This window comes from Phlebotomus papatasi, chromosome 2 (genome assembly GCF_024763615.1).
Source record: "Phlebotomus papatasi isolate M1 chromosome 2, Ppap_2.1, whole genome shotgun sequence".
NCBI classification, from domain to species: domain Eukaryota; kingdom Metazoa; phylum Arthropoda; class Insecta; order Diptera; family Psychodidae; genus Phlebotomus; species Phlebotomus papatasi.
In genome coordinates, this window is record NC_077223.1 from 92,337,680 (window position 1) to 92,351,660 (window position 13,981).

General features: G+C 32.1%; 1 protein-coding gene across 7 annotated transcripts in view; it reads left to right on the forward strand.

Moving 5' to 3' along the window:
* Positions 1-13,981, forward strand: part of LOC129802393 (uncharacterized) — a 209,251-nt gene that overhangs the window by 148,469 nt on the left and 46,801 nt on the right. For all 7 annotated transcript variants that reach the window (XM_055848161.1, XM_055848164.1, XM_055848166.1 and 4 more), the window contains one exon: positions 9,770-9,915. In XM_055848161.1, the coding sequence (XP_055704136.1) occupies positions 9,770-9,915 (146 nt within the window). The remainder of the gene's footprint in view (positions 1-9,769; positions 9,916-13,981) is intronic.

Genomic DNA, 13,981 nt, shown 5'->3' on the forward strand with positions numbered 1-13,981 from the left:
AATAAATAACATATGTATTTTGTTTACTTAGTAATTGAATTCAGTTCAAATTGAAGTTTATTTCATGCTTAAAGTTTATATGGGTTTTTAAAGTTAAGACTATTAATCATTTTAATTTTGTGCAGAGACGTTTATGAGCACATTCGAGTTAAACTGTGATGGATTTCTATAAATTTCCGAAGAAATATTTTTAGTGCAAAATAATAATTATGAAAAATTACGAGTATTTTTACACTGACAATTAGCTAACTTTAAATTTTCTTTCCTAAGACAGCACTGTTTACACCTGTAAGTGGCGTTGGTAACAGTAGTCGGTTTTTGATTTACATGCTATTGATCTACTCTTCAGATATTACATAATTAATAGAAAATTTATGTAAAAGTTGTCAACTTCGCCTTTAGAATATAAAATATAGAAAAATTAAAAAAAAAGAAAAAATTTAGAACAGTTTCCCACGCTACCTGTTGTAAAACTGTTCCCATATGTCCAAATATTATGTATTTACCAGTATCTGAGTAGACTTAGTAATTTTCAGTATTGTGCAGTTCATAGAAAAACAATTAAGAACTTGGAAAAATTCTTTGAATTTGTATTGAATTTAGCTAAATTTTTCAACTAAAGCTTTAAAATTAAAAAAAAAAATGAACAGCTGTCTCCATGTGAATACAAAGTCTGCCACTCTTATTCAAGACTTAGAATTTTTATTAAAGGAAAGCTCTTATTTCGAACCTATCATATTTTTGCCATGCTGATTTAATGAATTTAACCCATGGCTTTATTACATATTTCTTAAAAAATTGGTCAGATTCTTTAAATGAGTATGGGCAAAATATGAAATATTCAAAGACAGAGAGTGTGTAAAGCCTGAAAGCCATACTCTACTCTTATTTAATAATAAGAATTTTATTTTCGAAATTTAAGTTATTGAACTCTTTACAAGATGGAAACAGCAAAAACAAAATTAGAAAAACTGAACATTTTGAAATATCCGTAAAGTTCTTGAATTTATTTCTAATTTAAGATTTTCAATATTTTTTTTTATTTTTATAAAATTTATAAATAAAAAGTCTTAATTTCTTATTGCCTCATTTGAAATAATGGGGAATCAGTGGCGCAATAGGCAAGACCGTTGACTCTTGGGCGGATCGATTCCCTGGCTCGATTCACTGTTGTGAGTTCGAGTCCCGCCCGGTACAAAGATCTGAATGTTTAGAAAAAGACATTTTCACTGTGATATAACGTAATAAAAAATGCACCGCCTCGCCCAACATCTCCGGGAGCATGGAAGAAGCATTCACCATACTACGGGAAGGCGCTCCTGGGCGGTCTACAATGGACTTCGCAGATTCTTCCAACACGGGATATAATGCATTGTAAAAAATGATTACCTTGTAATAAATATCTCGATACGATTAATAATAATTTGAAATAATAGTTCATTAGTTATAAAATTCAACCAAATAAAAATAATAATAACGAGATTTAAAGTAATGTTTTTAATTTAAGTAAATTGTTAATGAACTTACGTAATTTTCTCCTGATAAAACCATCTCATCTTTTACATGGGAATTTATTTACCATAGTTATTCCATTTTATTGCCATCATTTTTTTTTTATTTAATGATCAAGAATTTTCAATATTAAAATATCGAAAAAGTTCATAACATGAAATTTCGGTAGATAAATATTTAGATTTGAACGTCAAGAAAAGTAACCCTATAGATATTTCAGACATAAAACAGTATTTCGGTACTCAATTTTTATTGATATACAATTCAATCTCACTTATCAGCTTAAATTTCAAGCACAACAAGTTCAATTGGATCAAATGATTCAAATATTTATCATTCCTTAAAGCTACATAGAGATAAAATTTGACCGTCTCTAACAATTTCCACTTTATCCCTCTGGTACTTGAATTGTTTGAAGCGCACTATTATTTATGGAAATGTTCTACATTGCATTTAATAGCGCACACTGAACATAAAATTATGTTCAGGCCACATTTTGAAGATCTTCATAATTCTTTTGGCTTTTCATTTGTTGCAGCTTTATGAATTAAAGAGAATCAGTCAAACAGATGAATCCACATTTATCAAACCGCAAAATGGTACATGACTTCTATTTAATCTGACTCTACGATTTGTAGAAATTCCTTCTTCACATTTTATACAATATGAAATTCATTTTCTATTAGATCTAAGCACAAATAGCATTTTCAGTAACTAAATCCTTCTGTGCTAAGTCATTCCAAAAGGTAAATTTGTAAGTAATGAAAAGCATATACCAGAATTTTTGCTTCCAATTATGAAAATTGCACCGTTTAGCTCAGTGAAAAGGCTATTCATTCCATAGAAATGTACTGAAATGATGATGAAACACTTCTGAAAGGACAAGAATAAACACAAAATCTAAGTTGTAGTTAGAGGCTTGTAGTATTTTTGAAAGGCTTTCTATTCATTCTTAGAATTTTCTAGAGAATTTTATATACAATTCAACACTTTTTCCATCTCATCATAATGTCATAATAGAAAATTGTAATTGTAAAACCTTGTTCATTCCTTCACGACTAGTTTCAGCAAAAGCTCAATGTAACAAATTCACTTGGTGGAAAATCACATTCATGCGTGTCCGGAATTGTAAAGTTGAAAATGGGCGTTCGGAGGGGTGGAACGAAATAAAAGCTCTCTCCCTCTCGAAATGATACAAAAGAACCTGGTGCTCTAAGCATCGTGCCCTGAATAGTTTACCAGGGTTTTGTGATTGTAGCCTAGTTTTGACTCTATAGACCGTATTAAGGAAACTCTTTTGCTTGATAGTTTGAGGGTTATACTATTTGTCTCGATTACATAATCCCAGAAATGCGATCCTCAGCAGCTCCATTGGTGAGTTTTAGTTCGTTTACACTCAACTTAGTAAGGCTTACGGAGTTCAGGATAGTTGGGATTCTTTTGGTATAGCTTTTATAGTGAACATTTTTAAAATTTGAACTACTGAATTGGGATGAATAAAAGAATATCATTGACGTTGAAGTCTGAAGTTAAAGTCTCAGCAAACTTTAATATTAGCCTTATGGTTTAACTTTAATTCCGCAAAAAGGTAAGATATTTACAGAAATTCTAACTTGGGTATAATATGGTAATTAAGATATTTGATTCTTAAGATTAATAAAATTCTGTGAGCCAACTTTGTGTTTAGAAATGAGGGACCTTACCTTAAAGGACTTAAAGTGAATTTTAATTATCTGAAAATGTCGCAATACTCGTTTTATTACACCATTTTAAGCTATATCTTCTCAAAAGGAAATCATTTGCTATAAAATTACTAAAATTAAACCATTATGCTGAATATCAGATTTTAAAAAATGATAGCGGTCTTCAGAATTGAAATTTAATGGTGCTATTCCAATGAAAAAGTGACGATGTTTTTTTAGCACATTACTGTTCTCAAGTACTAAAGAAGACCATGTCTGTTCCCATACGTCATATAAAGGAAAATAACGAGTAGAGAATATTAATGCTGCTCGCCGACTTTTCACCACTGATAACTCACGGGAAAACTCATGGAAAACCTGGGAAAATCCGCGGTTGAGGCTAAAGTTGTCAATTCTCGGCCATCCAACTGCATTACGCCACCAAGCTGACATGACAGGTTACTCCACACTGACCGAATGTCAGATGGCATTGTGATCGGGCGAAAGCTTGCTCGGTGGGAATATTCGAATTCGGGTTTCGGTTGTACTTTTCTTTTTTGTCGGTTCCTGTCTTGACTATTTGGTGATTTTGAAACACGACGAGGACTGGAGAAAATATGAAGTTTTTGTGTAAGAACCTTACATCTTGTCTATCATGATAAAGAAAAAATGTACAAAATTCTATGAAAGTGAAAACATTAAATTAATCTTGTCGATTTCCCAATCGAAATCCGAATTCGAATATAACCGCCAAGCAAGCTTTCACCCGATCACAATGCCATCTGACATTAATTGAAATAACATGTGGGAACATTCATGGTCTTTTTAGTACTTGAGAACAGTAATGTGCTAAAAAACATGCTCATTTTTTTCATTGGAATAGCACCATAAGACGTCACTTTCTGTGACTTCGTAATATACATTTTTATGTTTTTAAATTCACTAGCTTTTCTTTATAAATCATAAACCGTCGGAAACAAGATAAAAGCTCCAGTCTAAAGACCACCTTGTAAGGTCTTCCTACCCTAGGTCAAAATCCATATGGCCTAACTATTATAATTTATAGCTGTTATAACTAACTGACGAAACATTTGGAAAATGCATTTTGGGAGGCTACATTAGATCAAGGGCTATTCACCTATAAGATTAAAAAAAAAAGCCTTTGCGGTTGTTTGTTGTTTAGAAATCCAGACCTTTGGAGTCAGGCCTAAACCTCTGATTTAAAAATCTTTTTAAGAGATCTTTTAAATCTTTTTTAGAGAGTCAAGGTAAATTTCCATTTCTAAATCGATTTTAGAATTAAAGAAGGGACAGGCTTTCATACTTCGCACAAGTTCTGGTTTCGAATACTTCAATTTTCCCATATTCCTCAGGATCATCTATTAAAGGTCCTTTGGATAAATTTCCTTTACCTAATCCTTTACTGGCATGTTTTACAGGCTAAATATTCTCGAGATCAGCCTAGTATCCTAGACAGATATACGGCTTAAGGTGAAAGACGGCTTAGTGGGAAACTGATAGATATATAGGCTTATCAATATTTTGATTATGATTACATTAAGCCATCTCTCGGCTTAAGCCGTAGGTATATCCATCCTATAAGTCTATTTGAGCTTTAGGGTTTTAGATATATGGCCTAACTTTTCTAAGATTTTTGGGAAAATTTTGCCTTACAATTAAACATTAAAGATAAATTAATAGTTAGATTTTGAAAACTATTAAAATAGCATATTATCTAAATTTTGAGACATACTGGAGTTAGGCTAGAAGTCTGAATCTTCTAAATCCTATATTAGGCTTTGAACGACCTTCGAGATATATTTGGATTACAATTATGCTAAGCGCTCTGTCGGTCAATTCTCAAGTCTGCAATGGCCATAACGCTTTGTCAGTTCCGTCAGTTCCCTTAAAATAATTCAGATCTCAACACATTCTGAAAAATCTAAAAAAGAAATTTAATTTTTAATTTAGTCTATCAAACAAACAGCGTCAAAATGATAAATTTTGGCGTTAATCTCTTCTAAACTGAGTTCTTTACGATTTAAACTTTATCGCATCACACTTTAGGTTTTTTTTCTACAACCAATACAAACCGATAATAGCACTAGACCAAATTTTATTTTTTAAACCTTAATTTCAAATTAGGATCTATTGTCTTTTATTAAAATTCATACAATACCTGTGATTCCTTGCATACTAGCCCATTACATTGAATAAGATTGACCTCAAAAAGGTTATGCAAAGCCATATAAAAATGTACTATACCTAAATCGAGATAGAGAAAACATTTTTCTTACGGAACGTACGTTGTGAAAATGCGAAGTAATAAAGATGCAATAGAGTGGAAAATAGCTCACGTCTGATTTGAATTGGCAATAGTACTTCAGCCATCAATTGACGAATAGAATTGAGTATGGGAGACAAATAGAACGAGGTGAAAGCTTCCAATTAGCACATAAGAGTTTCATGATCAATTATCGCAATTTCTGAACAATCTATATCGATTTCACTGTTGGAATTTCATCCTGGCAATTAAGATAGTGTCCATGGAAAATGCAAATTCAAACTCTTCTAGGACAAAACTCCTTTCTCCGCACAAAAGAGAGAATGAGGATGGAGTTTTCTGGGTGAAAAATTACCAAAGTTTCTGCATTGCAAATGAACTTGTACGAAACTGAAAATGCTTTGGAGAACTTTCCCAAAGGCACCCTCTTAATCCACTATTCCATCCCTCTCAATTGCACAATCAGACATGCTTTCGCTGCAAGTGCACAATTTTTCTTTAGCCTCAAAACATGAGGATAGTGTCAAAGTTTAGAGGATGTACCAAGCAATTTTAGTATGTTGATGGGAAATAAGATTCTCTCTGGTGGTAAATTGCTATCTTCCAAAATAAAAATTCACTGCTAGACCATTTCTGTCTTTATTACACTTTGAAATTCCTTCCGGCTGGGTATTTACATAAAAGAAATTGGATTTTTTCTCCTGAATTTCTCTTCGATACTCATTTGGAATATTTGTTTGTCAGTTTAAAAAAAATGAAATATGACGTCGTGAAATAAAGCATATTTAATGGTTTGTAATAAATTTAGAATTTACGTCAAGGACAGACGGATAAACAGCGTAACATCAGAAGCTCGAAATCTCATATTTCCAAGAATTTACCAAAATACAACCCCTTGGGGGGTAAGGAGTCGAAAAAGGAAAAGAAAGCACTCCTATACTGTAATAAAAACAAAGTAAAAACCTGAAGAAAACCGCATCAACTTTTCCATTACAGTCTTGATTTTGAAATACTATTTAACTCAATTAACAAGATTTTCGGACACTCAATGGCTCAAGTGGTAGAGCACTAGCTCTATGATGCAAGTGTCCCGGGTTCGAATCCCCTTTAGGTCACCAGGAATTTTTCTGGCGTTAAAGGTGTTCGGATTGCATCCAGTGAGCTTCACTGCACTTGATTCCACGGGCATAAGACTGACAACCTCATCCCGTACAAGAAAATATAATAATGCATGTCCCGAAATCCCCTTGCGGGAAGGCCTTGTTCCTTCATGGAATGTTGTTCCAGCATTATTATTATAATTATTATTATTAACAAGATTTTATCTTGGATTCAAAGACTTCCCATACTGTAGATGCGGGTGACTTTGTCCCCCATGGATGACTTTAACTTCCTCCTGTTCGGAAGCTTTTGTTTAATTCTAGCACTTACACACAGAAAAATGTTGACTCTAAATTTAAGAATATATAAGATCCTGGGAACTTAAATTGGACGTCAATCCCCGAGGCGTTTAAGTTTAAAAGCTCAGAGCAAAAGAAATGAGCTAGAATCCCTAGTTCTTTCAAGTTAAGAGATCGGGAACTTAAGTTCAGCGTTATCTGGGACATGAAAAATGTCTACAGATTTGCAAATTGCAACTAAAACTAAATGATCAAGGATTTTGAATTAGGGCAATGGCATTCATTGGATGGGATTTGAAATTAAATTCTCGGGAGTTTCTCTTTAAGAATTTTCCATTTTTCTGTGTGTACCGATCCGATCTCCAATGTCTGATCGATGAGGACCATTCTTAATTGAAACTTGAACTTAAAACACAAAAAAATTAAAAGAACATTAGGGACATCAGGGACAAGATCACACAAAGAATTTAAAAAAAATGTAAATAAAATATGGAAAAATATTTTAAAATACTATTAACAAAATATCATAATTATAATTCAGAAAAAGGATAATAAAGAATAACTTAACAACTTATCCATTAATTCTGAAATAAATCTTTTTTAAATAGGCTTTTAAGAGTTTATTCGTATTCTCTGATAATAATTTTTAATTTTAGTCTTCTATTTCTTTTAAACTTTAAGTTTAAAAACAATACAGCATGTCGATGATAACTGATCTGAATTTGAAAATCCAAAAGTTTTTAATTTACTTTAAATTCGAAACTGGTCAAAAGAAACTTTTAGAATAGTATCTATTTTTTAACTCCGTAATGCCTTTTATAATTCATTTTTAATTAAACTTTTGAAAGCAAATATTGGCAAATTTATTAGATAATTCCCCTAGTTTTGAGAATAAGGAGAACTAAAAGATTTACGATTATGAGTTAGAGGCTGATGTTTCTCGTCCATCTCAATCTATCCTAGAAATTTTCTTCGTTTAAATAATTGAAAGGTTTACCCGACGAGCTTTAAAAGTGAAAAACAAATCCTTAAAAAAATTAAAATTTTTATTTCACCTTTGTTGTTGTGAAAATTCTAACATTTTAACTTTAAGACTTAAAGAACTTTGATACTTTAAAATTAAAGATCTTTATTAGAGGATTTGAACCATCCTTTAAAGGCCGATGGAAATATTCAAAGATTTATCTCAGAATCGATATCATAGTGTCGTACAAAATACTCTTGAACTTCCTATTAATCAATGCCAGTTACGACTGTTATTGTTTGCATAAATTAAAAAAAAAATAATTCCATTAAATATTTTAGTCTTATTTCATGCCTTGGTTAACTGGAGAATGAAGGCATTGAGCCCGATCACAAGTAGATTTTGATTCTCCAATAGTGTCTTGGATGAAAGGTAAATGGAACTCTATTTGCACAAAAAGTCGTTGAAGTTCGAAGAATTCAAATTCAATTTCGAATTTTCATACTAAATTTTCGAACAAGTTGGGGAAAATTTATCAAATATCACACTAAAAAGCTCGCAAAAGAGTTACTCAGTGAATATGGAGTGATTAAATACTGGGGCAAGAACAGTAAACGTCGTTGTTCTGTTTTTTTCCTCACAATATGTGAAGACCAACACATTTTGACACTTGAGCACTTCGAAATTCGAATAGGATGTATCTCAGCCACCTTGCGGAATTATCAAGAAGTAAGAAAGTCTCTTTTTTGGATCTTCAAATAGATTTTCGAATTTTCCAAGATCTACTTCTGTACGGAAAGATTAAATATTTCAATTATTGCTATCTTGCATTGGTTTTGTTAGATTTTTCAAAGGTTTTAAGTTTCAACAATTCATTGTTTATTTGATATTCTGTTTGGAGCAGAATATCGACGGTTCCATTCCATACTATGCTATCTCAGAATGACAACTTTTCTTCAGGAGAGCCATTTGAAGTTGGCGATTTCCTATGCTGCCCGTGTAATTTTTTTTCGAAAGTATCAAATATCTCGTTACCCGAACGTCGGATAACCACCAAATTTTCAGCAGTTGTAGATCTCGGTCTCAGGAACAACATATCTCTCGGAGTAAAATAAAGCTAAGCATAGAATGGAATGGAGCCGTCGATATAACTCAACTATATCAAAACGAATCTTTCTAAATTTATTCATCTTTTCATCTTCGATTTTCTGGTACAATTATCAAAATGCAAAATCAAATTAAACTTCTTCCAATAAATAAAAAGTTTCTATTAAATTGAGAAGATTGTTAAGCAGTCAAGTGAAAATCAGCAAAATTTAAAATCAATAAGAAAGAAAACCATCATTCTATTTGTAGGAGATTTCCTCCATTTCCTCGTTACATTGTTGAGAACATTATATATCTCAAGGTTGAATTATTGGTGATTTCCACACTCCAAAAGCTCGTATTTACCCTAAATCTCTTGTACAATGAAGCAGTTATGTGTCAAGCAAAAAAAAGCGATAAAGTAGAAAGGGAACTGGTGTGAAATATGTTTGCCTTTGAATAGATAAACACTCAATCCTTAAGGCCATAACTCAAGTATCCCTCGAGAGGGAAGGCATGGACAATTCTGGGAGACGTGTCCTGGGCAAAGTGGAGGAAATTGATTTTTCTACGTCACCCGCCCCAGAAAAAGGAGGCAGAAAAACCTCCGAAGGCGAGACACTGCAAATAGAAAATAAATACCAAGATAGAAAGTGAGATAAATTCTCTGGCCGCAAAAGGAACATTTTCATCAAGCAATGGCACAATTTTGCAATATCGAAGAAAAAAAGGAGGAAAAGAGGATAAAAAATACGTCCCTTCATTTTCTAATTAAATTTCTCAGACCATTTCTCTTAATTTCACACTTTGTTCTTATTTTTTCTAAAATCGTCCTTTTCAGAGAGAACTTTTTTTGGCAAGAGTTGAACCAGGATCACCTCGAGGCGAACGAAAATTGTCCGTTTCGAGTTCTTCTTCTATGAAGACAAAGTGGCTGAAGGCATTCAGGAGCTTAAAACCAGCTTCCGGGTCAGCAGCAAACGAAAAGTAAGTTCTAATTTGCCCACCCTTTAAAAATCACCCAACCCACTTTTCGCCTGTTATTTATTTCGTAACTGGTGAAAAGTGCCAAAATTAAGACACTCTGTTGGGATTGTTTCTTGGTGAAGATTGATTAAAATGCTTATGTTATAATCATTTTGAAAATTAAGGATGCCGAAGATGGACTTTAGGTGATTAACACAGAATAATTGATGTTTTCCGAGGTACTAAATAGGTCCAATTCTCACGATGAACGATTATTTGCATACCGACCATAGAGCACTAATCTTTGTCATAAATTGCCCACACATTTGGTCAATTGCGAATTCAATGATGAATTAATGTCCTACATGTGGTTTATTTCACTAAAATAATTATATCAAATTAGTTCAACATAAAGCTGAGCACAAAAGTATTCAAATGGGCAGTCTTGACCTAAGTAAATTCATTCTTGACCAACAAATTCTTATCAAGGTACTAGACGAATTCCAGGAACAGAAAGAATTTCATGTATTTTCTCGAATTGCAGTTTTGAAAACTAGAAGTAATATAAAGAGAATGCAATGGTAATGGAAATTCGCAAAGTGCTTGAATATTTATGAATTTATTTAGAAATAGTTTAGAAAATTCTTTTTAAAATGAGCCAAAAGAGAACAAAAGAAATGCAAAATTAAATTTTTGGAGATATTTTGAATCACACTGGCACCATACAAATTCTAATTTGTTGTTAATGAAATCTGGTTCTTTTTAGACCGATAAATATCGTTAGATATTCCGTTAATTTAGAGATTTACTAAAATTTACCCAAGTAACAATTTCTGGTTACATTGCAAAAATTAAATGTAGATACTGATGAAATTTCAGCTCATGCTTGTATAAGCATCTGGGCCTGTATTGGATATGAAAAATTAAAATTGGCGGGATTAATCATGGACTGGGTTAAGAAATGTCAAATAAACCACACGTTCTGAAAATGTGCGTTAGAAATTTGTATGCTTTGTATAAATTTTAACTCAAGTCAAATCGCAAACGAAAATTTAAAGTAATCTTTGCGGTAATATGACGCAATATAAATTAGACAGACAAATTTTTATTAAATAACATTTTGTACTGGAACATTTCCATTACTTATAAAATGACATAAAAATAATATATATAATCTTTTCTGAATTTATTCTCAAAAAGTCAATTAAATGTATTGAAAACTGAATTATAATTATAGTTGATTGATACACCATTTACTATTCTAGGTAAGTCTTACTTAACTTCCGCTTTCCCACGGATCTTCTCACAGTTTTGTTTTTCATTTAGAAATTTGATTTTGAGTATGGGTTGAAAGTAAACCGGTAGCAGTATTATTTAACCGTCCAGCCACCTTTGCTTTATAACGTCCACAGGCGCCGTCCTAGTACCTGTAATTAACCTCCAGAGCAAAACGGCGGAAATCCTCTATCCCTAAACTGTATTATCTTAAAAGTAAATATTTCAAAACAGATCTTAAACGTTTGAATACAGTAGACTATGAGTATGAAGCTAATTTGCTCAAATTCGCTGTAGTTCTTCCTATTTTATCATTATTCTTTATAATTGAGCGCTTTTTGTGGAATTTACAAAGTCTTTAATGCCTAAATCTATCGATAAACCGGATGACATTTTGCCTCAAATGCCCAATTGAGAGAGAGTCTACTGTAAGTTTAACGTCTAAAGTTAATTCTAGTGCTATCCTTTCTTATCAAACGCAGAGCAATTACAGGCATTGTATTGAAAGTTGGACAATCTTGCTACTTCGGAACGAGTAACAATTTTTATGCGAATTCTAATATCATTGCATATTTTAAGCGATTTACTTCCAAAACCGATTTCTACTAGTTTGGCATTTCAGCAGTTCCTTTAATAATCCAAATCTAAATTCAAAATTTGAAAATTTTTATTCTTGTCAGAAAATAAATCAAACTTAGTGATAGATCATTTTAAGCTCTGATATGACAAGAATTTCCCTTTACAACTATTTTTTAGTAACAAAAACAACAATTTGGATTCGTTTGATGTGGACCTAAATTCAGAATCTAAATTGCTGCTCAAAATTAGTTCGAACCCAATTGAATTTGAGAAAATCATGAAGAATCTGTAGGTATCTGACAATCCAAATGGTGAATTTGTTTTCGAGGTATTTTACCAAAGCAGCGCATCTTGGTTATTTAACTGAAATACCCATATTTTAACGTTGGCATAACGATAATTTCTGGTTAAGTTATTTTGTGCTACTTGGGTAGCGACTGTTTATAAAAATTGGAAACGGGGAAAATAGATTTATTCAGGGAAAAAGAGACCATCGAAACTCTAACATAAATATTCTGAAGCGACAAATAATCGCCTAGAGCTCACACCAGATTACATTAGAGTTACTCAAATTTAAGCGATCTAAAGAATTTATTAAGGACCTACGAACACAAAGCAGCAAAACCATTTTTTGTGAAATCAAATTAAATTGTTAGCGGTATGATTTCCTATTGTACCAAATTTGGTTCTTATATCTTCGGCACATGTTTTTTTTGATCGGGAAAATGTCATGAAATTAAATTTTATACCCCTTTCTTAAATCCTTTTGCATTTGTCTATCCGACACACACATGTCCCATTCGAAATTGGATAGATCTAAATTGAATTTATTATGACGTTCAAAAGCAAGACAAGAGTACGAGAGAGTAAGATAAACATATGAAAGATGTTTGAAAAGAAAGGGATGTGAATATTGATTTCATAAAACTAGAGCTTTAAGGCTCCAAACACCTTTCGGATCAGGAAAATTTCACGAAATCAAAATTCACATCGCTTTCTTTCTTGAACGTTTTGCTAAGGGTAAAGTGATATAAGTTGGACATAGTGTTACAAGTTGGATAATTCGCCGGTACAATTTGGACATGGTCTTTTTCTTGATAAATACAGTACAAAATTTGTTTTAAAGCACAAGGAACCAAATTATAAAACTAAACCATTAAAAATATACAAATAAAAATTAAGTACTAAATTTATCAACAAAAAAAGCCCTGTTCAAATTATACCATTGTCCAACTTGTACCACTTTATCCTATATTTATCCTACTCTTACGAACTTTTTCATTTTTTTTAAATATGACAACAAATTTAAATGATTGTAAATCAATTTTGAGGATTAAAACATGAGATAAACACATGCAAAATGTCTGAGAAAGAATGGGATGTGAATTTTGATTTCATGAAATTTTTCTGAACCAAAAGATGTTCCAGAGCCATTCAGTATCAATAAAAGTACTTTATTCTTTTGACTTGGAGCAATGAAACAGTGTTCCAGGTAGAACAAAGTATTTGCTTCTAGTTCGTTGATTTCCCAAGAGCCTATTTGAATGGCAATTCAAAAGACATTTGCAACTACTAGTAAAACTATACTGAGAATTTGAGGAATTTCCACAAAATTGTACATCGAGATATTCTCAGGAATTCTGTACCTTGTTCATCCTGTTAACATTGCAATGAATATGCTTGCTATTTGGTCAGAAATGCTTCCGTGAGAATTGACCCCGAGCTATCTGTGTTCAATTTCAATGGGGATTGAATAGCCCAATTTTCTCCTTCATCGAAAGGTGTTTTTTTTTCGAATAAAGGTGAAAAGAAGGGAAAATCAATTATACCTTAGTGGGGAAAAAATAGCTGAAAGTAACGATGAGATTGTCGTTATTTTATGTTAAATTTAGCTGGAATTTTGTGTGTCGTCATCTAATTTAATCAGCATGATTATTTAGTCATTGTCAACTTCATTCTTTAACAGATTAATGCATTAGAGATTGACTAATTGAATTAAACAAAATTCTATTTTCCATCCTCATTTCACACTCAAACCTAGAACGAATCAAATGTATCACGCAGTGTCAACAGTTTTGACGATGAGGTAAAATGATCATACAAGACGAATAAATTAATACAAATGAACAATGATTGATGTTTTAGATGTTGATATGTTTATTTATCTTTAGTATCTATCCTCTATCAACTTTAAATTAAATGATTGAATATCTTCGGAAATGATTGCTTGCTC